This window comes from Coturnix japonica, chromosome 2 (genome assembly GCF_001577835.2).
Source record: "Coturnix japonica isolate 7356 chromosome 2, Coturnix japonica 2.1, whole genome shotgun sequence".
NCBI lineage: Eukaryota > Metazoa > Chordata > Aves > Galliformes > Phasianidae > Coturnix > Coturnix japonica.
The window spans coordinates 43,429,758-43,451,037 of record NC_029517.1 but is presented as its reverse complement, the minus strand read 5'-3'; the positions used below and the strand labels follow the sequence as shown (position 1 = coordinate 43,451,037).

At 43.7% G+C, this 21,280-nt stretch overlaps 2 protein-coding genes across 3 annotated transcripts in view; one reads left to right on the top strand and one right to left on the bottom strand.

Annotated features, from left to right (window-relative positions):
• Positions 1-8,355, bottom strand: part of ANKS6 (ankyrin repeat and sterile alpha motif domain containing 6) — a 35,893-nt gene extending 27,538 nt beyond the window's left edge. The window contains exons 1-3 of one of the 2 annotated variants that reach the window (XM_015854245.2): positions 7,927-8,355; positions 4,272-4,771; positions 290-334 (exon numbers count right to left, since the gene is read on the bottom strand). In XM_015854245.2, the coding sequence (XP_015709731.1) occupies positions 290-334; positions 4,272-4,771; positions 7,927-8,273 (892 nt within the window). In that variant the 5' untranslated portion in view covers positions 8,274-8,355. The remainder of the gene's footprint in view (positions 1-289; positions 335-4,271; positions 4,772-7,926) is intronic. The other variant, XM_015854244.2, reaches the window with a different exon arrangement.
• A 9,166-nt stretch (positions 8,356-17,521) lies between these two features.
• The window catches only part of GALNT12 (polypeptide N-acetylgalactosaminyltransferase 12), a 41,328-nt gene continuing 37,569 nt past the window's right edge, over positions 17,522-21,280 (top strand). Inside the window, exon 1 of the mRNA XM_015854243.2 lies at positions 17,522-18,050. Within this exon, the coding sequence (XP_015709729.1) occupies positions 17,668-18,050 (383 nt within the window). The 5' untranslated portion in view covers positions 17,522-17,667. The remainder of the gene's footprint in view (positions 18,051-21,280) is intronic.

Genomic DNA, 21,280 nt, shown 5'->3' with positions numbered 1-21,280 from the left:
TTCATACTTTACGTTTACAGGAAAAAAATGTCATAATAAAGGTAGCATAGTCTTGGAAAACACTAAATCACACCACTGTGGCACAAAGGGCATGACCAGGATCTCGTACATATTTTCTCACATTGGAATGTGAAGAAAAATAAATACAAACCAGAAACAAATGCATTTTTTAAAATGAAACAGAAGAAAGCAGTCGTGAAAACGGAACACATTTCAGTTTCCCATGTTAGCAAACAAGCATGCTGAGTGGTTACAGGAATCAGACATTAGAAATATCCTGCCAGCTTACCCAATTTCAAAGCATGAAAGACATCAGGTTGCCTCTTCTCTGTATCTGAAAAGCACAAATATTTCTATTAACAATAATTTAAAATGCAAAAAAATGTTGTAAAAAAATTAAAGCAAAAACATTTTAGAAGATGAATACTGCACAATTATACTATTAAATGAATCTGCACATATAAGAACAAAGAATGCATAGATAACTTCTATTCCCTTGGTAAGAATGGCTTACCTGTATGGTTCTCTGTGTAGGGATAAGGCTACGCAGTGTTAGTACCGTAGCACTGGTACTGTCTTTTTTGCCTTTCAACTTCCATTCTGCATCAGGAAATTAGGAAATTTCTGTATTTCCTTCCTGGAAGACTTAAGTATCAATTAAGAAACCACAGTATGCTTCTGTGGTCAGGTGACTGTATGACAGTAAATACTCAAATACTACTGGATTGTTTTGAAAGGTGATTCAAAAGGAGTTTTGTAAGATGACCCATTTTTTTTTTTTTACTTTGTCTCAAGTACTGACAGGTTAACTTGTGGAGGTCACAAAAATAATAATGATTACCAAATGCTATTTGCACATTAACAGAAATTCGTCACTCCTAGATCATCATGACCTTAAAAACAACTGTAATTATTACAGTTTTAATACTTTGAGTGAAGAATGTTTCCTTCTGTGTGCCTTCCCAGTGTTTTGAAACTGCTGACTCTGCATCAGATGAGGGGAAAATAGTGACAAATTTTGTACCTTTTGCTCAAACCAGAAAAATCAATATCTTTCTGTCTTCCAAAGCACTACTGACACTAGAGCCAGTGGGCCAAGAAGACTTTAAAGAAAACGAGATGTTGAGAGTTCTCCCAAGACTGATTCTTACATGTTCATGATAAAACATAAAAGGCTAATGTTTAGTGCTTGACTACAAAAGTAATATGAAAATGCTGAACACAAAGGCAGTTACCGGAAAATCTGAAGTAACAGAAGAAATTCTGCAGAAATCTTCTGATTAAGAAACTGCTAACAGAAGGAACTGTATATGAGCTCACTGTTAGAAAATGTTTCAAAAGATTAGTTGAGGAAAGGACCAGGCTTTGTACTTGGCATGCATGAAGTCTGGAAGAGACGCCTAAGGGAGCAGGGGACCACAAGGAGGTGCCAGAAGGAAGGACTACCGCCTGTGTAAGCTGAAGCAAGGACAGGGACTGTACACAGGCAACGCCCAGGTCTTCAGGGACAGTACTGATTTCGTTACTGAAAACATCCCAAAGAAGAGAGGTGCTTTCACTTGGGCCCTGTCTACAATAGTGGCTCAGAAAATAAGTTTCTTTTTTGTTTCCTTCCAAAGGATATGCCAGACTGCAGTGCTAGAGTAGACTAAAGCCATAGTCAAACATCAGTGTGTAAATTTGTTTGGATGTTCAATATTTTTAATCTCCTCTCCATACCAATTAGTTACTACCCTTCTCCTGATGGAAACTCCCCTCCAGTAGAGGCAGCAGGAACACTCACCTGCTATAATGCAAGTCCATTTTTCTAGCTTAAGCAGACTTCCCATCCTTTAAGTTGGATGATTACAGAAGACCTTCAAGACTCATCAGGCTAACTATGCATGCACAGAACTTATGTGCAAGATCACAGGCAAGACAGGATATTGTACTAGCAAATCCCACAGATGCCTGACTCTGTGTAAAGTAACCAATCAAGGTCTCTTTCTCAGAGGCTGGTCAAGTGCAAACAGACAGACAGCTCTGCCTGGTAGCCTGGCTATGTGAAAGTCCTTGCTCCAAACTTGACCTACAAGTCAGCATCTGACTGAGTTCCAGCCTCCTCTGAAGCAGAAGGAAATGTCAGATTTCTATCCTTCCTTCTTAAAGTACAAGGGAAGCTTGACCTGCAGGAATCACTTTAAGTAAAAATTAACAAGCTTTACGTCAGTGACTGGGATTGTGGGTTTTCTACCCTGCACTGTAACAGAGAAATAATTAGCTAAGTTTTAAATGAACCTCTCCAGGTATCACAAGCTGCAGAGAGCTTGGACTATTGCACCCTGAAGGCTTTCTGCCACCATGGCTGAATGAGTGGAAGCACCTGGGAAAGGTTCTTTTTAGTGTCAATCCTATCTTTAGATTTCATTGCAAAAACTCTATTGCTAGAAAACCAGAAGTCTATCTTGCTTTGCAGCTTTTACAAATCCTCTTGTTAAGCATCTCCCAGCAACAGGCAGCATCATAAAGCACAAATATCTTGAAAAGTGATCCCAAAGAGCCACATAAAGAACAAGGTCTCAATCTTTGTTGATGTTCTAATGTGCAACATGATACTCAAACCGAACTGATTTTATGAACGATTTAATGGATTGCTGCCAGCATAAACAAACTTCTGGAGCAAATCTACAATATTTTAGCAAAACTAGTGTAAGACATTTGTAACATTTCAAATTGACAGCTGACAACAAATAGGCTCAGCTTTTACTTTTAATAAAAAAAGAAAAAAAAAAAGAAAAAGAAAAAAGAAAAAGAAAGAAGAAAAAGAAAAAAGAAAAAGAAAAAAGAAAAAGAAAGAAGAAAAAGAAAGAAGAAAAAGAAAGAAGAAAAAGAAAGAAGAAAAAGAAAGAAGAAAAAGAAAGAAGAAAAAGAAAGAAGAAAAAGAAAAGCCTAGGAAGTTGGAGGAATAGAAACAGAATAACACAGAATAATATCCTGACAACAGAATATAAGTTTACTTAGTAACTTACAGTGAAAATAACTACTAAGAACACACAGTATACCTTTCTGCCCTTCTGGTTCATTGTGTGGTACTGGACTTAATGTTGAAGTTTGGATAAAAAATGTTGCAGTTGAAAGTTTGCTCTCATCTTCCTTAGCCTTCAGATCATCTTGTACAAGGATTTTTAATATCTTTCAATTCTCTTGGCTAAAGCAACCATCACATATTCATTAACAGCACAGTCACGGACTGCTTCTTTATCAGTTCCTTTATCTCATTCAGTGCATAACGTATGCATTACAATGCAGAATTAAAACCACTATAAAAGCAACATTTCTGAATGCCATTTTACTTGAGAAATTACTTGCACTGAAATAAAGTTCTTCTCATCTAATTTATATGTGCGCTAGCATAGTATGCGTGCATACATGCAGGTACATTCATGTTTGAGAGGAGAATTTTGCTTATAAATGTTACAAAGTCCTGAAATTATTCCCCTCTCTCAGGTTCAGAAAAGTAGGGAATACGATGACTTGTATGTCACACACAGTGAAAGGAATCTGATGATAACTCTTAGAAAGGCATATAATCTTGATTGAAATGGTTACAGTTTCTACACCTCTTCTACGTCACTCGAGGCCAAAACTTCACCACCAAACACAATGCCTTATTTGCCATTTAAATTCTTCTATATTTAAACTTTCAAGTTTGTTTGGTTTTTTTTTTTCCTATCAGTTGGCTATCAGTCAAAAAGGCCCTAGAGTTGGAGTTCTTAATGTGGACACTTTATTAATCACTTCTCTTAGTCACTTCAGGAAACTAGACAAATAGAACACACTCTCACTGCAATGCAGATTTTATATTAAAGTTTTATTTTAGTTTGTGATATCCTTTCTTTGGTATCTTACTCTGTTTATGATGCTTCTCCTTTAGGCCTCTATTAAGTAGATGCTTATAAATTTTCTTCCTAAATGGGAATCTATATCACATGCTTTAAATGTTAAAAAAAATAAAATAAAATGTTGAAAACATTATAGAAATTGAAAATATTATGCATATTTTTTTATTGCGGGACAGAAATTTTGTCATGCTAATGTGGAAGAAATCTGCTGAAGACAAGCATTCCTGCTTCACCCAAGGTAGGAACACCCACTCCAACATCTTCAGAAGTCCAGTTACAAGTTTTAAAGAACACAAGTGTACATACAAATTAACCCCTTCAATTTCCAAATACAGGATCAAAACTTCAAGAAAGCAAAAGAAAAATAAAAAACAAAACAATGTTCCATACCTGTATGAATTCTAACTGTTGTGAGAGATTCCAGGTAGTCCTTCATGTCTTTGTGCTTGAAGCCCAGAGAGATTTCAAAAGGTGTTTTATGCAGTACATTGAGGTGATCAGGATTGGCACCTTTCTCCATGAGCTGCTGTGCTAAGCTTACTTTACCACTAACAGCTGCCAGCATTAAAGGACTCCAGCCCATAGTCTTCACAGTGTAATTGCAATCAGCTCCCCAGTCTAGTAACAGATGTACCACAGCCTCATGTCCATGTTGTGCAGCTGCCATTAGTGGAGTGATGTCAGGAAGGTCGTCTCTGCTGCTGTTAAGGACATTTGTGCTAAAATGGTCATAATTGTCTACAAAGGCTCCAGATTCCAGCAACAATTTTACCATGCTGACATGACCGCCTCTACAGGCCATTGTGAGGACGCTGGCTCCTAATTTGTTCTGAGCATTGAGATCAGCACCATTTTCCAGCAAGATGTGAGCCACGCTTAGGTGTCCAAACCTTGAAAGGAAGAAAGAGGTATGAAATAAGGTGAGAATGAACACCCTGGATGGTAGAGGCTTCTGACATACTCTAAAAATTGGCATACACTGAACATTTAAATTTCATTACCATATTGGCCTACTAGCTAACAGAAAGGACTGGGCTACTGTTGGAGGATCACACACAACTCAAAGAGGCTCAAGATTCAAGAAAAGATTCAAATTCACGGAGAGTAGAGTTAGGTTGGATATAAGGAAGAAGTCTTCTACAGTGAGGGTGGTCAAGCACAGGAACAGGCTGCCCAGAAAGGTGGTGGATGCCCCATCCCTGGATACCTTCAAGGCCAGGCTGAACCAGGCCTTGAGCAACCTGATCTAGCTGTGGATGTCCCTGTTCATTGCAGAGGAGTTGGAGAAGATGACTTTTAAAGGTCCCTTCCAACTCTGTGGATTCCATGATTCTATTATTCTATGTGACATTACTGAGTGGGGCCGTTATCACCTTACTGAAGGGGAGCAACCAACACCTGAGCACTGCACCTTCCTAAAATGCTTCACATGCACCACTGACCATGCCTATAAACTGGACATCGATATAAGAGCATGCTGTGGCCAAAGCAACAAACATGCTAGCTTCAGGACATCAACAGAATAGCTTCCATAAATTACAAGACTTGAACTCACTTTCAGCCCTGTATCCCATGGCCCATATTAGAGTTGGCAATCAAAGTCAGTTTGCTCATAAAGGTATTAAATAAATACCCTCTTTACTATTAAAGAAGTACGGTAAAAATTGCAAATAGTTCATGCTAAGAAAAAAGATAAGGAAAAGGAAAAGGAAGTGGAAAAGGAAAAGGAAGTGGAAAAGGAAAAGGAAGTGGAAAAGGAAAAGAAAGTGGAAAAGGAAAAGGAAAAAGCCAGGCCATTATATGAAATGGTTTGCTTATATTTTGTAATAGCATCATCCCCTGTTTTGCAGTTGGGAAAAATGAACCAACTCCCACAGTGAAAGAAGACTCAGTGAACACAGGCAAGTGTGATGTGCTTATGAAGCTTAGAAAACAATATAGTAGGTAGCCACTGATATAATAAGAGAAGATGAACTTAGCACTGGGGGAACAGAAAAACTCTCCTTGTGTTGGAACTTGGATTCTAACACTGGTTTCACCGAAAGAACAGCTTCAATGCATCCTGGCTGTCAGAAGCTGTAGTAATTTGTCAGTGAGCAAAAGGCAACCATACAGGCCACCCCATCAATCAGCTAGCTTGCAATGAGGAAATGGGAATCCTAGATCCCTCCTCTGCTGAAGAAATAATTTCTCATTTTAATAAATATAAAACATTCACAGGATATACACTTCTGTGCAGCTCATTGCAGCTACCATGCATTACTAAATGTGTGTGCAGGGTTAAAAACAATCGAGTTTTGATCCTGAAAGCTCCTTTCACATGCTAAAGAAAGACAATCTGTTATTTGAGGAAATCCCGAGGAATGCAACAACCACTAAGAGTAGATGTGAGATCCAGACTCCCTGGTATCCTCGCAAAGAACACACAGTTGCAAAAGGAAGACTACAAGGGCTGTCTAGTGCTTGGGATGCAACCTTCCTGCTTTCACTACATCACTACAGCAGCTCCTGCAGTCACTGGCGATGTGGTTACTTTTATATATTAATTGGTGACACTACGTCACCAATTTCAGCAGGACTAAATGCAGCCAGAAAATTCAACATGTGCATAGTTTGAAAAGTATGTCTGTATGGTTACTGCATTTCTTTTTCAGTTATCCATTTAAAAACAAACAAACAAAAAACGTTCTGCTATTTTAAGCTTTCTCTGCAGATCTCTGTATCTATAGTACTTCTCAAACAGTAACAAGTCAAACAATGAGCAGGCTATAGTGATTTTGTTTATTGTCTCTAGAGAAGGAGTGTAAGGTTTTCATTAAAGAAAAGAAAAATCTATGAATGTTTTTGGTACTTTTTTTTTTAACCTTCATGAAATAACAGAACTGCTGAACCTTGTCTTCCTTGTTCTTACTGGAAAACCAGCTGTGTGACTCATTCTTTGGGAACTTTCTGTGGGCTTTAACTGAAAGGAGAATGTTGACTTTCAAACAGATCCTTTTCTTCCAAGTATTTTAATGTTATGAAAGAAAAAAAAAAAAATACAAAAATAACCTCTCAAACGTTCAATTCATACTGCCCTCAAATCTTGCAAAATACGTAATTCCACAGGGTATTCTTGTATGTGAAGATAAACACAAACACAAGCAGCAGCAATACCAGAGCCTACTGCAGCTCTGCAGTGAATGATAGAGTGGTATGATGCACAGAGATCCTGAGCTGTCATTAACATCTGCACGAATCACAGAATGACCCGGGTTGGAAGGGACCTCAAGGATCATGTTGTTTCAACCCCCCTGCCTGGCAGGGCCACCAAACATACACCTTTACTAGATCAGGTTGCCCAGGGCCCCGTCCAACCTGGTCTTGAACACCTCCAAGGACGGGGCATCCACAACCTCCCTGGGCAGCCTGTACCAGGACCTAACCACTCTCCTAGTGAAGAACTTCACCCTAACATCCGTTAGAGTTCATACAGGTATGATCAGGAATCATTTTGTGTATCCTCCAGCAATAAGCATATCCTTCTCCATTTAGTAAAGGAAGGAAAAGCTTGAGAGAAATCAATTATTTCTACTTACTTCAATCTATGTTATGTCAGAGTTTTTCAACAGGTAGATGTGAAAACAATAGAAAACGAAGCACGGTTGAACAGACGAGGGGCAGGCAGTGCTTTCACGTTCAGGTCAAGGCTTCAGGGCGCCTTAGCTCTGCATTAGGTTTGCTCAAGCAACAACACAACCTGCCTAGAATCAACCATCGCACCCCTTCATGCCCCTTCCATACCTACGCGGCCGTAGTTAAGAGGAAGAAAAAGGAAACTCAACACTTGACCAGAACACTCATCCCAGCTCACACTCCCGGCTCGGGACCGTCATCCGGGGAGTCGACAGGTGACTGGCCCCTCAGAAAAATCACAGCTCCCCACGGCCCAGCCCCTACGGGGTTCTCCCTCGCTTGCTCCGCCCTGGGGTGCAGGCAGCCGCCGCTTAGGCCGGTGTCCGCCCGCCCCGGGCCTGCGGCGCGGCGGGGAAGCGGGCGCCCCTACCTGGCCGCTTGCATCAGCGGGCTCCAGCCGTAGTGGTTCGTGCTCTGCACCGAGGCTCCCTTCCGCAGCAGGAACCGCACCAGCTGCTCGTGGCCACCCGCCGCGGCGAATTGCAGCCCCGTGTTGCCCGCCTCGTCGGTGCAGTCCACGGCGACGGCGGGGGAAGGGGCGGCGGCGGCCGCTTCTCCGCGGGACTCCGCCGCCTCGTCGGTGCCGCAGGCGGAGGCGGCCGCCGACCCGGCGGTGCCCCCGGGAAGCCCCAGCAGACGCCGGGCGGTCTCGCAGTCGCCCTGCTCGCAAGCACGGAGGAAGAGCTGGACCTGGGCGGGCACCCCGCATTCCCCCATGGGCAGCGCCGGCAGGGCCCGAGCAGCTCGGCCGCCCGTGCCCGCCCGCCCCCGGCGGCGGCTGGGAAGGCAGCGGTGGGGAGGAGGGGACTCCGGCGGCGGGAGGAGGCAGGCCGAGGGCGGCCCGACCGCGCTCGCTACGGGAGGAAGGAAAGCCGCCTCAGCTGCGGTCCTCAGAGCCGTAAGGACCGGCCTTGCCTTCTAATCCAGGCGGTGCTTGGGGCTCCGCGGCTCCTGCCCCTTCTCCGGGGGTCTGTGTCTTAGCAGCTGTTTTCCACGCCATGTTCGTGCTGCGGTTACTTCCACACAAAGAACTAACTCCACGGTACCAGTTTTCCTTCCACCACAGCAAGCCCTTGTTACAGAACTGTCTTTTGCCTGAAAAAGCAGTTCCTTTCTCCTGCTCTGTAGCATAGCTTCCACAGCCCAGCTGTTCTCTGCTAGCCCAACTATAGCTACTTTATACCTGCACCTTCCTGCTTAGCTTTTCCCTCTCTTCCAGTCTCTCTCCTTCCCTCAATAAGGGATCTGGTTATCACCCAACACACTCCTCTTTGCACCCGGATAGTGCCTATCAGCTGGTCCTCAATTTAAAGACTTCCGAGTGTAAAGCTGATCTCTTTTGGCATTTTCAAGTCTCTTTACTCTCTCCAAGCCTCCAAGTTAACTTGATACCTTTTCCAGGTTATACTGAATTACAACAGCTAAAGTGAGAGGAAAATAAAAATAAATTATATATACATACATATATACAAAGCTCTGGTGAAATAAACTACAGTTGACATATCGCTTAAGAGTATGGTATTATGCCCCTCCAGTTTTTTCTAGAGATTCATAGAGTATCCTGAGATGGAAGGATACCATAGGGATCACTGAGTGCAACTCTTTGTCTTTCAAACCCTATGTCTGTCTGAAAGCAGTGTCCAAACACTCCATGAACTCCAGCCCTTGGGGCTGTGCCACCTCCCGCCCCCTGATGCAGCCCCTGTCCCTCAACCCCAGCTGCCCTTCCCCTGGCACAGCTCCATGCTGCTCCCTCGGGCCCTGTCACTGTCACACAGAGCAGAGCTCAGCGCTGCCCTTCCGCTCCCTGTGAGGAGCTGCAGCTGCCATCAGGCTTCCCTTCAGCTCCTCTGCTCTGGGATGAGCAAACCCAGGCACCTCAGATGATAGTCATTCATCTTTTCCCTCTAGACTCTTCACCATCTTCGTATATCTCTCATTTGAACACCCTCCAATAGTTCTTTTTCATACTGTGGCATGCAAAACTGCACAATACTCGAGGTGAGACCACTCCAGTACAGTGTAGAGTGGGACAATCACATCCCTTGAACTGCTAGCAATGCTGTTCTTGATGCATTCCCTACAGCTTCCAGCAGGTTATTCTATTCTAAAATCTGCAACTTCAGTGGCAGAACATGGCACTAATTCCTGTGGTGGAGGGTTTGGTGAAAAGAGGACTAGGAGACATTGCAGGGAGTGTAGTGAAACACTAGATGTCGCTAAAAGGACACGCTGGTTTCGATCAGATGCACCCATACCTTCCATGTTACATAGTCTTCTTCCTCTGATCCACTGGGAACTCTGGATCATGAGGCTGTCATGGCAAAAGATCCAACAAGTTGTACTTTGGGAAAGACTCCAGCAAATGAGTACGAACAGTTTATGGACACTGGGAGAGAACTGTTCACAGCAAGGAAAAAATGAACCCCTGTGAATTTGTCCTCACAGAAAGGACTAATTCCTAGACATGTTAAATATTCAGTGATGATTCCTTCATTATAGATACCGTGTGCTAAATAATGCAAAATATGCAAACATTTAACATATGCATTTATGCTAAAAAATAAAAATTGATAAGCTTCAATATGCTGACACTGGCCATCATCAAACTTTCAGTGTAACCAGTACAACCATCCTTACAGTGCAACAGTGTGAAGAGCTTGCCACGATTAATAAAACGGAACAGTGCAATAAATTGCATGTTAGATTTCATAGTTTGAATACTGGAATGGCAAGAGTGATTCATGCAATACATTATTCAGGATTCAAGAAAACTAGGTCAAGCTTATCATATCAAAGCGCATGCCTGGATACAGTCAAATTAGCGATGGGATCACTCCAGTTTATCTTTGAGATAAGTTGTGGAACGTGTTGATCATACAAATTTGTGTTATGTAGCTGATGATTATGTTATCAAATTATCCTAATGGCTTGAAACTCCAGACAAACGTATAATGAATAAAATTAGAAACCACCTACCAGCAAAAAAGATGCAGCTCTTTTAAGGAACTCATAAGCAATAGGAAATACTTACAGAATGAAAGAGGAAATTATTTATGCTAAATTTGATTGTTGTTAAATTATTATCATTGCTATCTTCAGTCAGCATGCCAGCATCTCTACAGATACGATCACTCAGTGATTTCTGTTGCTGATGGAAAATCAGGTAATAATCAGATCTATTCTGAAATGAATTAAATGCTATAAAACACTTTTATGGTGATGTAGTGCCAGCTCCTCTGGGAAATATGACTTGATTTCTTCAGCAAAGAAAGAAAACTTAAGTCTGAAAAACCACACAGCTTTTGACGTGGAATTCCTTCATATGCACTGATTTGGGTGAGTCCGTGTTGGATTGCACCAAGGTTAAAATCATTTGAAATGACCTGAGAAAAATTCTACCTCATACATCATTCAAGGCCACATGATATCAAACACTGTAAAAGTACCATCAAAATAAAATTAAAAAAATCTCAGAAAAGAGCAAGTAGTTAAGGAATCTGTTCCAAAGAAAGGCAGAAAACTGGAGATAGCTGACTCAGTCATAATCTTCATTATGAGAATCTGGGGAGGATGGCATCTGAAATACCCATTTTTTCATGGCAATTCAAAGATTAAAGCCTTATTTTCTACTGAAAAACCTTATTCATGTGAATCACAAGAAAATCATGACTCTGAGAAAAAGAGAACTGAAATTTGTAGCTCGTGTTTTGTGTGAAGCCTCTTGTCTGAGAATGTTAGACTCATATTAGAAGTGTTATCAGAGAAAAGAAGATACTTCTCCAGTATCATTAGGCTCGTAAAAGTCAACTTTGGTTTCTTCAGACACAGAAGTAGAAATAACCCTTGTAAGTATGGGATAACTATGGTTGCCTCCACCACTCAGTATCACCTTGAGTTCTTGAGCCAATTCTTTATTCATGGCATGTATGATGTCAGCTTCAAAAGCACTGCCCCCCTCCCATTTTGTTATGTGGGCTCATGATGTCAGAGGCAGATGCTGACAGTATGGCAGTAGAGGTTGAAGCTACCTACCAATATCCCATTACATTTTGTTGCTGTGCAACAGATGGCAGCAGAGGGGCAGTCTGACAGAACCGCATCTGACGTGGAAGTGTCGTTGAAGCAAAAATATGCGAATGAATTCCTCCAAGCAGAAAAATGCTGAACACTGATGGAGACCAAACAGTGGATGTGAGCACAGTGAGGATGTGCAGCACCTCCCAGCGGTGCAGATTTTATGAGTGCAGCATGCAGGTTCTTGTTCACCATTGGCAAAAATGCATAGCTAAGGGTGATGACTATGTTGAAAAACCTTGAACAGTGTCCTTCAGTAACAGGTCCTGTTAAACAATATTGTGTGCACAGAACTGCAGTTTTGTTCCAATAGTTTCTGATACTCAAGCTTGCTAGCCATGACTTCATATTAAAGAACTCATCTGTCTACAGTTAATGCTTTCTATTTACCTGAAAAGAACTTTTATATATGTACCAACAACACATACCCACAGGATGTAATCCACTGACCGAAGCCTTTGGCATGCACATCCTTATCATCCTTAAGCTATCTCAGCTTGCATATAATTATTTGAATAAGACTTTAAACATGTAGACATATATACATACATACATGTAGACATATAAATGTACACGTGCACATACTGTATTCTGCAAACCAGTACAGGTGAAGTCTTGTACCAGCAGCACTCCCCAGATCATCCTGTTTTTATTGACGTGCCAGTACCAGAATTACGCAGCCTTGACTCTTCAGTCTGGTACAAGATGCCTGAAATAGCTCACGGTTTCTATCTCACTCACTAAGTCTGCGTTTTTAACCCATTTTATTTTTAGACCTCCATACCCACTGTTCTTCCTTTTAAATTCCTGATGTCCTATGCCTCCTTGCAATGAAGCTGGACTCTCTCCTAGCACAGAGGCTGCCTTGTAAAACTAGGGTCCCCACAGGAGCAAGAAGGGCTGAGCACCCGCCTCTCACATAGACCCACGGCAGGGAAATGATTACCTGGCTCCTTTCGTCCTTTCATGTTTCACTTGCATTATGCAACTGTGCCAGATGATGATACTTTCCAGTCTAATGTATTATTTAGAAAAAATTAATAATATTTAAAAAAAAAGACAGGCATACCTGTGCTGGTAAAGGAGAGAATAAGCGCTCAGGGTGGGAGTCAGAAGAGCTTGCAGGGCAATGTTCTACACCCAGTTAAAATGACTGCGAATAATGACCCATTATCAGCCCACAGCTACCTTCAATATATGTTTGATAATTTGGCTAAATCTTCTCCCTGAACAAATTTTCTATTCACCTGCAATGTATTTTTACATTGTGTTCCTCTGATTTATTTATTTATTTATTTATCATTTTATTTCAGAACACCCAAATGTTGGCTGTTACTGAAACAAGGAACCTTATTCTGAAAGACATTCTTTGGGACTTTCTTTTCCCCTTAAAGCATGAATTTAGGAAGCTATCTGAGCACAGAGTTTATTCAAAGTTCCCTGTTTGCTCGTACTTTTCTACACTCCATTTCCAGACTTTAATTTTGAATAAAAGTACAGATCTAATAAAACAAACAAACAAACAAACAAAAAAAAAAATTAAATAAAAATTTGGATGAGGAAAACTTTAAAGCCTTTGCAAAACTTAATACTTCTGTGTTTTTTGTTTTTAGTTTTTTGTTTTTTGTTTTTTGTTTTTTTGTATGATGCATGACATCATAAGGGAAGAAAAAGTTTTAGTAACAGTAAATGTAAAATAATTCAATTTATGGATTTTTCTTTAACAAGCTCAAGTACTTTAGGTAAACTAATTGCCCCAGTATATTTAAGTGAGCAGCAGATATTCTCTTATTTTCATATATTATGCTCACTATAATATAAATTTCTATGGACAATTACATATTATGTCTTAATGTTTTTTAGTGAAGCTTCTTATCCACCAGGATCCATCATGCATCAAGGGCTTCTCTCAAGGAGTTCTCCCAAACATATATGGGATAGCCATTACTCAGGTGCAACACCTTGTACTTGACCTTTTTGAACCACATTAGTTTCACATTGGTCCACTTTCAAGCTTCCCTAGGTTCCGCTGGGTGGCATCTCTTTCTTCTATTTTATCAGCTGTACCCAGCTGACTGTCATCAGCAAACCTGCTAGGGAAAAACTGATCCCACTGTCAATGTCATTGATAAAGACATTGAAGAACATTGATCCCAAAATGACACCACTTCTCATTAGCTTCTACCTGAACACAGCTACGGACAACAGCCTTCAGGTTCACAGAATCACCAAGGTTGGAAAAGACCTACAAGATCATCCAGTCCAACCATCCACCCATCACCAATAGTTCTTGCTAGACCACATCCCTCAACACAACATCCAAATGTTACTTGAAATCCTCCAGGGTTGGTGATTCCACCACCTCCCTGGGCAGCCCATTCCACTGCCTGACCACTCTTTCAGAGAAGTAGTATTTCCTAATGTCCAGCCTGAATCTCCCCTGCCTCAGCTTGAAGCCATTCCCTCTAGTCCTATCAGCAGTTACACAAGAGAAGAGACTGACCCCCAGCTCACAATAACCTCCCTTCAGGAAGTTATAGAGAGCAATAATGTCTCCCCTGAGCCTCCTCTTCTCCAGACTGAACATTCCCAGCTCCTTCATCCGCTCCTCATAAGGCCTGTGTTCCAGACCCCTCACCAGCTTCGTAGCCCTCCTTTGAACATGTTCCAGGGCCTCAATGTCTTTCTTGCAGTGAGGGGCCCAAACCTGGACACAGTACTCGAGGTGAGGCCTCACCAGAGCTGAATACAGGGGTACAGTCACTTCCCTTTTCCTGCTGGCAACACTATTTCTGATGCAAGCCAGGATACCATTGGCCTTCTTGGCCACCTGGGCGCACTGCTGGCTCATGCTCAGCCAAGCATCAATCAATACCCCCAGGTCCGTTTCCTCTACACAATCTTCCAGGCACTCTGCCCCAACTCTGTAGCGCTGCCTGGGGTTGTTGTGGCCAAAATGCAGGACCCAGCATTTGTTCTTGTTGAACCTCATCCCAGTGGTTTCAGCCCAGCTCTCCAGCCTGTCCACATCCCTCTGTAGGGCCTTCTGCATGAGAATACTGTGGGAGACAGTGTCAAAGGCTTTGCTGAAGTCTAGGTAGACCACATCAACAGCCTTTCCCTTGTCCATCATATGGGTCACTAGATCACAGAAGCAGATCAGGTTGGTCAAGCAGGACCTACCCATGCTGGCTAGGTCTGATCCCCCAGTTGTCCCACACATGCCATGTGATCTCCCTCAAGACAATCTGCTCCATAATCTTCCGTAGCACTGAGGTCAGGCTAACAGGCCTGCAGTTCCCCAGGTCCTCCTTACAACCCTTCTTGTAGATGGGAGTCACATTGACAAGCCTCCAGTCTTCTGGGACCACACCAGTCAACGAGGAGCGCTGATAGATGATGGAAAGCAGCTTGGCTATCACCTCTGCCAGTTCCCTCAGCACTCTCAGGTGAATCTCATCCAACACTATGGACTTGTGGCAGTCCAGTTGAACCAGTGGGTCTCTGACTGTTTCCTCCTAAACTGTGGGGTGTTTAGTCTGCTCCCCAGCCAAGACTGCCAGGTCAGAGAGTGGAGTACCCTGAAGATAACTGGTCTGACCTTTAAAGACAGATGTAAAGAAGGCATTCAGAACCTCTGCCTTTTCCTTATCCTCAGTGGTCACATTCCCAGCCTCATCCAGTAAAGAATGAAGATTCTCCTTAGTCCTCCTCTTACAGTTGATATATATGTAAAAGAGTTTCTTGTTCCTTTTTACCCCAGCGGCCAAGTTGAGTTCAAGCTGGACTGCTGCCTTTCTGATTTTCTCTCTACACATCTTAACAACTTCTCTGTACTCTTTCTGAGTCGAGTTGCCTGTCCCTTCTTCCACAGGAGGCAGATTCTCTTTTTTCTCACAGAGCCTCAATAATAGCTCCCTATTCATCCACACCAGTCTTCTCCCCTGCCAGCTCATTTGTGGCTCAGGGGGACAGCCTGCTCCTGCACCTTTAAGACTTCCTTCTTGAAGAGCAACCAGCCATCTTGGACCCCTTTACTCTCTAAGACTGAATCCCAGGGGACTCCCCCTACTAGTCTTCTGAACACCCATGTTGTGAACATCCATCTAATTCCTTATCCACTAAATAGTCTACCCTTCAAATCCATATCTTCTCAGTTTACAAATGTGGGCTGCACCTTTAGGCCTTATACTTCCACCACCTAGAAGCAAAGGAATCCCTGCTGTAACCTTAATACTAAGGCTGCCTTTGTTCAGGAAGACTGGCAGGCAACAAGAAAGTACAATTGCTGGGCATACACTCACTGGTGCTATCCAACAATCTTGCTAGATACATCTTCCTTTATAAACAACATACGTTCTAGCATCCAGCATGTTGGTAGTTAATAGTTGGATGCAAAACATTTTTACACACATATACATCACTACCATTAAGTCATTCCAACATGTGCATATGTTTTGAAACAAGATTTTATGTATGTATATCTGTACTAGATTAACTGTATTGCTAAATATGAAAATACTAAATTATGTCTATACACACACACATACTCATCTGTAAATCCACCTAAACTCCTTGGTTTCTTGTAGTCTGCCAGTACTGGGATGACTCATTGTTATTCAGCATCCTCATTCCCAGAGCAAGGTCTCCAACAGTACTTGACAAACTCAGTGTTTGTTGTCACAGGTAATATTTATTAGCTCCTAAAATCCAAAACAGCTTATAACGGCATGCTGTCACCCTGCTTAGTAGCAGCCAGGTTTTCTCCTCCCTCAGCACCACACAGAAAGCTGCAGTTCTGTTGATCACACCTCACAGGGCTGGTTAAACTCTGTTCCGCTGGATATGACCAGTCCTGGCATGGCTGATCTCCATAGGCCTCCACAAACTGAAGACAGCCACCTCTTTGGGGCACTTCAAAACCTTCGTTTCAGCTTCCTGCCACTCTTGAGAGAGGAAATTCATCACTTATATTATGCTTATGTGTTTTTTCAACAACAAAACCATATGTTCTTATATAACCTCATGGCCCCAGCATCCTAAGTTTAGAGAAGGAGGGCTGAATGCCGTTAAGGGGTGAAGTGAAAAAATGAGCACAGCTGATTTGTTAAGCATAAAATCCATTGCAAAGTTGAAACTAAATACCACAGTTGCTTTTTTAGGATCAGAGTCATTAAGGTCAGATCTCTAAGTTCATCTAAACTAACCATCGACCCATCCCCTTCATGCCCACTAACCACATCCCCCAGTGCCTCATCCACACGTCCCATGTCCTTTAGGGACACTGACTCTACAACTGACTCTACAACCCTGGGCAGCCTGTGTCACTGCCTCACCACTACATGCTCTCCTGAGACTGAACAACCCTGGTTTTCTCAGCTATTCCCCACAAGACATGCACTCCAGGCTTCTTACTGCTTTGCTGTCCTCCAGGGTCTCAGCGTCATTGTTGCGGTGAGGGGCTCAGAACTGAACACAGTACTGAGGTGTAGCCTCACCAGAGCTGAGTACAGAGGGATGATCACCTCCCTGCTCCTCCTGGCTGCGCTATTCCCGACACAACCCAGGATGCCACTGGACTTCTTGGCCACCTGGGCACACTGCTGACTCATGTCAGCTGTCAATTAACACCTCCAGATGCTTTTCCTTCATGCAGAAGGAGCTGTGTCAAGTCATGAAACACCCTGCCCGTTATGGGGATAATACATTTAGGCTTCACTTGCCCCACCAAGCGTAGCTCGAGGCGAGGCCTTACTCCGGGAGCAGCTCCGCCCGCCCCACAGCCCCCAGCCGCCACGTTTCCCTACCCTGCGGGTCGGCCGGCGGCGGGGCGGGGAGGAGAGGAGGGAGGAGCCGCGGGCGGCGGAGCCGGGCGGGTTTCCTGGCGAGGCGGAGAGTTGGCGCCGGCTGAGTTGCGTGGCTTGTGCAGGTTCGCGAAAACTTGGCCGAGTTCGCCCGAAGCGAAGGCGTGCCTGCGCCCGTGGCCGGCAGAGCGCTTTGCCGGCCCCGCCTGCTGCCTCGCAACCTGCTCGGCATGGCCGGCTTTGTCGGCCGAGGGATGTGCTGGGGCAAGCGGGGCCGGGGCTCCCGCGGCGGGGGCGCGCTGCTGGTGCTGGGGCTGCTGGCCGGCATCGGCTTCCTTGCCTGGCGACACGGCCCCTCGCCCCGCCGCGCTGCCCGCGGAGCTCCGCCGCCACCCCCTCCGCCCGCCGACGCCGAACAGCTGCGGAAGCCGGTGTACGCTAAGCCCGACCCGGAGCCGGGGGCGCTGGGCGAGTTGGGCCGGGCGGTGCGGCTGGAGCTGAGCCCAGCGGAGAAGCTCCGCCAGGAGGAGAGCATCCGACGGCACCAGATCAACATCTACCTGAGCGACCGCATCTCGCTGCACCGCCGCCTGCCCGAGCGCTGGCACCCGTTGTGAGTACCGCCGGGAGCTGAGAGGCGGGGCGGGGAGCTGAGCCCAGCCAGTCCGGAACGGCACAGCTCGGTGCGGCGGCTGCCCCTGGGCCGGCAGGTGCCCGGTGGTGGCAATCAGAGGGGCACAGCCCTCGAAAACGCTAGAGCTGTTGGTGTAGTATCGTTTTACTCCGCGGAGCGCTTTAAAAGCGCCGCGTTGCTCGTAGACTGGAAGCTGACAGTGCTTGTGCTGCTGCGCTCTTCCCAAAGCCAGAAGAGAGCGCGGCGCTGGCCATGGCAAAGCCCAGGAGAGGCTGATTTCCTTTGCAGTGTGGTGTCAGCCTTTCCCTATGGCACCGCGCCGATCCCGGTTGTCCCCCGGTTAGGTCACTGTATTCAGTGTACTTTTCCAGCCACTCCCAGCTCTACAAATACTGTACTTCCCAGAATTCAGCTTCGCACTGCACTCAAGTATCACGCCACACAATGTGCATTGGGCTGTTCTGTCACAAAGAAGGTTCAGGTACATATTTTCTGGGATTGTGCTGCTGTTTCGTGACATCTAAGTGCTGAAAGAGATGCTGCAAGTCCATCTTACTTCACACTTTCTTTGTTCCTGGATAATCATCTGTTGGGCCAGTTTATCAGAGATAATGCCACCAGCAGTTTTAATATAAGGATTAGATACCAACTGATGGTTTGAGTTGGCAAACCACAGTTTGGTGCAGTCGTGAAGGTGGCACAGAAGGTTTGGCTGTATGGTTGGTTCTGGCCTATGCAAATGCTGTGTTTGGTTCAGAGGTTTACATTGACGTGGCTTATCCTGTAAAGTAGACAGCTGATGAGAAGGACAGCCTTAAACCAAGAGAAGAGGGGACAAACTAGAGTATGTGCCTTCAACCAGAGGGAACAAGGCTGCAGTTACTACCAGCTCAAGTCCATTCCACCTCAGCCAAAGCCAATTGGTTTCTTTGCAGCAGGCTCATGTGGTCACAGGAAACTGGGGAGAAGGCATAGCCTTGTCTCTGCCATAAATTTCTTTCTTGTTTGTGTGTCTTGGACAGCTGCTCACCCAGTTCTACTTAGACGTGTTCAATCTCGAACGCGTATCTTAAAGTAACAAAAAATTGCAGTGTGAATGCAAGGCCTCTTTACTGTAACTGTCACAGGCTTGTTTACCTTAGCTAGCTCAACTGTGCTCATACTGTCCCCTCAGAAGGAAGTAGTCTATAGAATGGATTATAGCATTTACAGAGGCTTTAGTTGTGTTCTTACAGGAAGAGTTTAAGTCATTTTAAGAAATCATTGCAATTTCTCCCAGATCCTCTGCTGGAGGAAACAGAGGATTGCTGTTGTTGAGTGAAGGATGATGTAGATAGAGGGGGCAGATTCTTGAAATAATGTAAGAAGGCAGTTGGATCTTGCTATGGTGATATGCTTTTTTTTTTATTTTAGTGCCTCTCAGAGGAGAGGCAGAGAACTGTGTGCTAGTAAGGCTTGGGCCTCTTCTAAGCTTGTTGTTTAGAAACTGATAAAGAACAGAGGGCTGAGGGGGTGCCTGTTGCTGAGCCATAACACTATTAACTTGGTGCATGAGGAGGATGAAGCACCTTGAGCTACCACCTTGCTCCATGAATCCATGTGCTGCGAAGTATAAGGAAGTCCATCTGCTGTAGAGTTCAAATCAAGGATTCATCAGTTATTAACAGATACTATACTGTTGCCTTTTTGGTCTGTTCCAGCACATTTTTATGTGTGCAAGGCAAGTCCTGAAATGTAGATCCAAGAAAAATTGGAGGATGGAAAGAATTGGGAGTAAAGATAGGCAACAACCCTTGCATGCCCCTCTTCTCATTTTAACTTTAATATCTTTCCACATTCATCAGTGACCCATTTTGAGGGCGCTACCACATTGAATTTTGGCTTGAAGACTGAGAATATCTAAACTAGTAAGCCTTTAACCTACTCTGCAACATTGTGGTTACAAGGTTTTACTTTCTCAGAAACAGATGACACAAGTTTTCCCTACTGCTGTATGTTGTAGATCTTGGTCTGGCTGTCGGACCAGAAGTGTGGCAGTAGTTACTGATAAGAGATGTAAGGGAGCTATGGAGGTGCTTCTTGTTATTTGGCAGTCATGAGCAGGAAGAAGAATATGGTCTGAGTTTAGCTCTCAAAATAATGTCATATTTGATTATGAATTATATCAGATGGTATGTACTTTATTATAAAAACATCTCACGCTGAAGAAACTTTCATACTAATATATCCTTGCCAATGTAAGTACTCATATCTTTAGTCTTTGTTTTCACAGAGTACTGTAATACATTAGTCTGAGAACTGATACTTTTTCTCTTTAATTACAGACCTGAAGAATGTGACAACTTCCGTCATTTCCTTTAGACAGTTGCTGCTTCCTTTTACTGTCTTGGCTTTTAATCAGTATCTGATAATACTGTCTTTCATCATGCGGAAGCTTTTTAATTCTATTGACAAATAGAACTATAAGTATATGCATGTATGTATATGCATGTGTATATGTAAAAATTAACCTATGAAAAAGTACTCTTTTGGTTAAAGTGTTGTGAATAAGGGTGTACAATTTGTAGAAAGGCTAGGAGCTAAATATGTCATAGGACTATGGAGTAACAGGTTTGATTGAACTCTTCAGAGGTCCTTCAACTTAAGCATCAGAGTGTGTTGCTGCAAGTCTTCCTTGTTAGGTCCAATTTGGAAGGTCTCCAAGGCTGAGTAGTTAATAGCCTCACTGGGCACTTCTTCAGGGCCACAATAAATATTTTTCCCAGTCATCATATTATCTAGATGTGACAGATTTTCTTCCAAACATCAATCCTTAATTTCTTACGTTTTTGTACATGTGAAAAATGAAAAAATGACAAGCATCTTGTAGGGTACTGAGTTTCTGAGGCCCCCTGTGGATGCAGAAGAATGGGCTCAGGATGGTGTGTTTTGTCTGCAGCCACTCAGCCTCCCTACTGGCCATATATGTTCCTTCAGGGCTTCTCCTGCAAGCTGGGCTGAGGGTCTGCGGGATGGATTGAGTAGGCAATTTATGGAGTCTCTTGGGCAACCTCATACAATGAATGAAAAATACATTTCCATTTTGTCTGCTGGGGTTCATTTTAACTCAGAACTGTTCTTAAGGATTGTTCTTGATTTTTAGACACTCCACCTTTTTTGGAGGAGGGCTGTACTTCTCATGATAGGGGTGTTTTGCTCATTCATTTCAG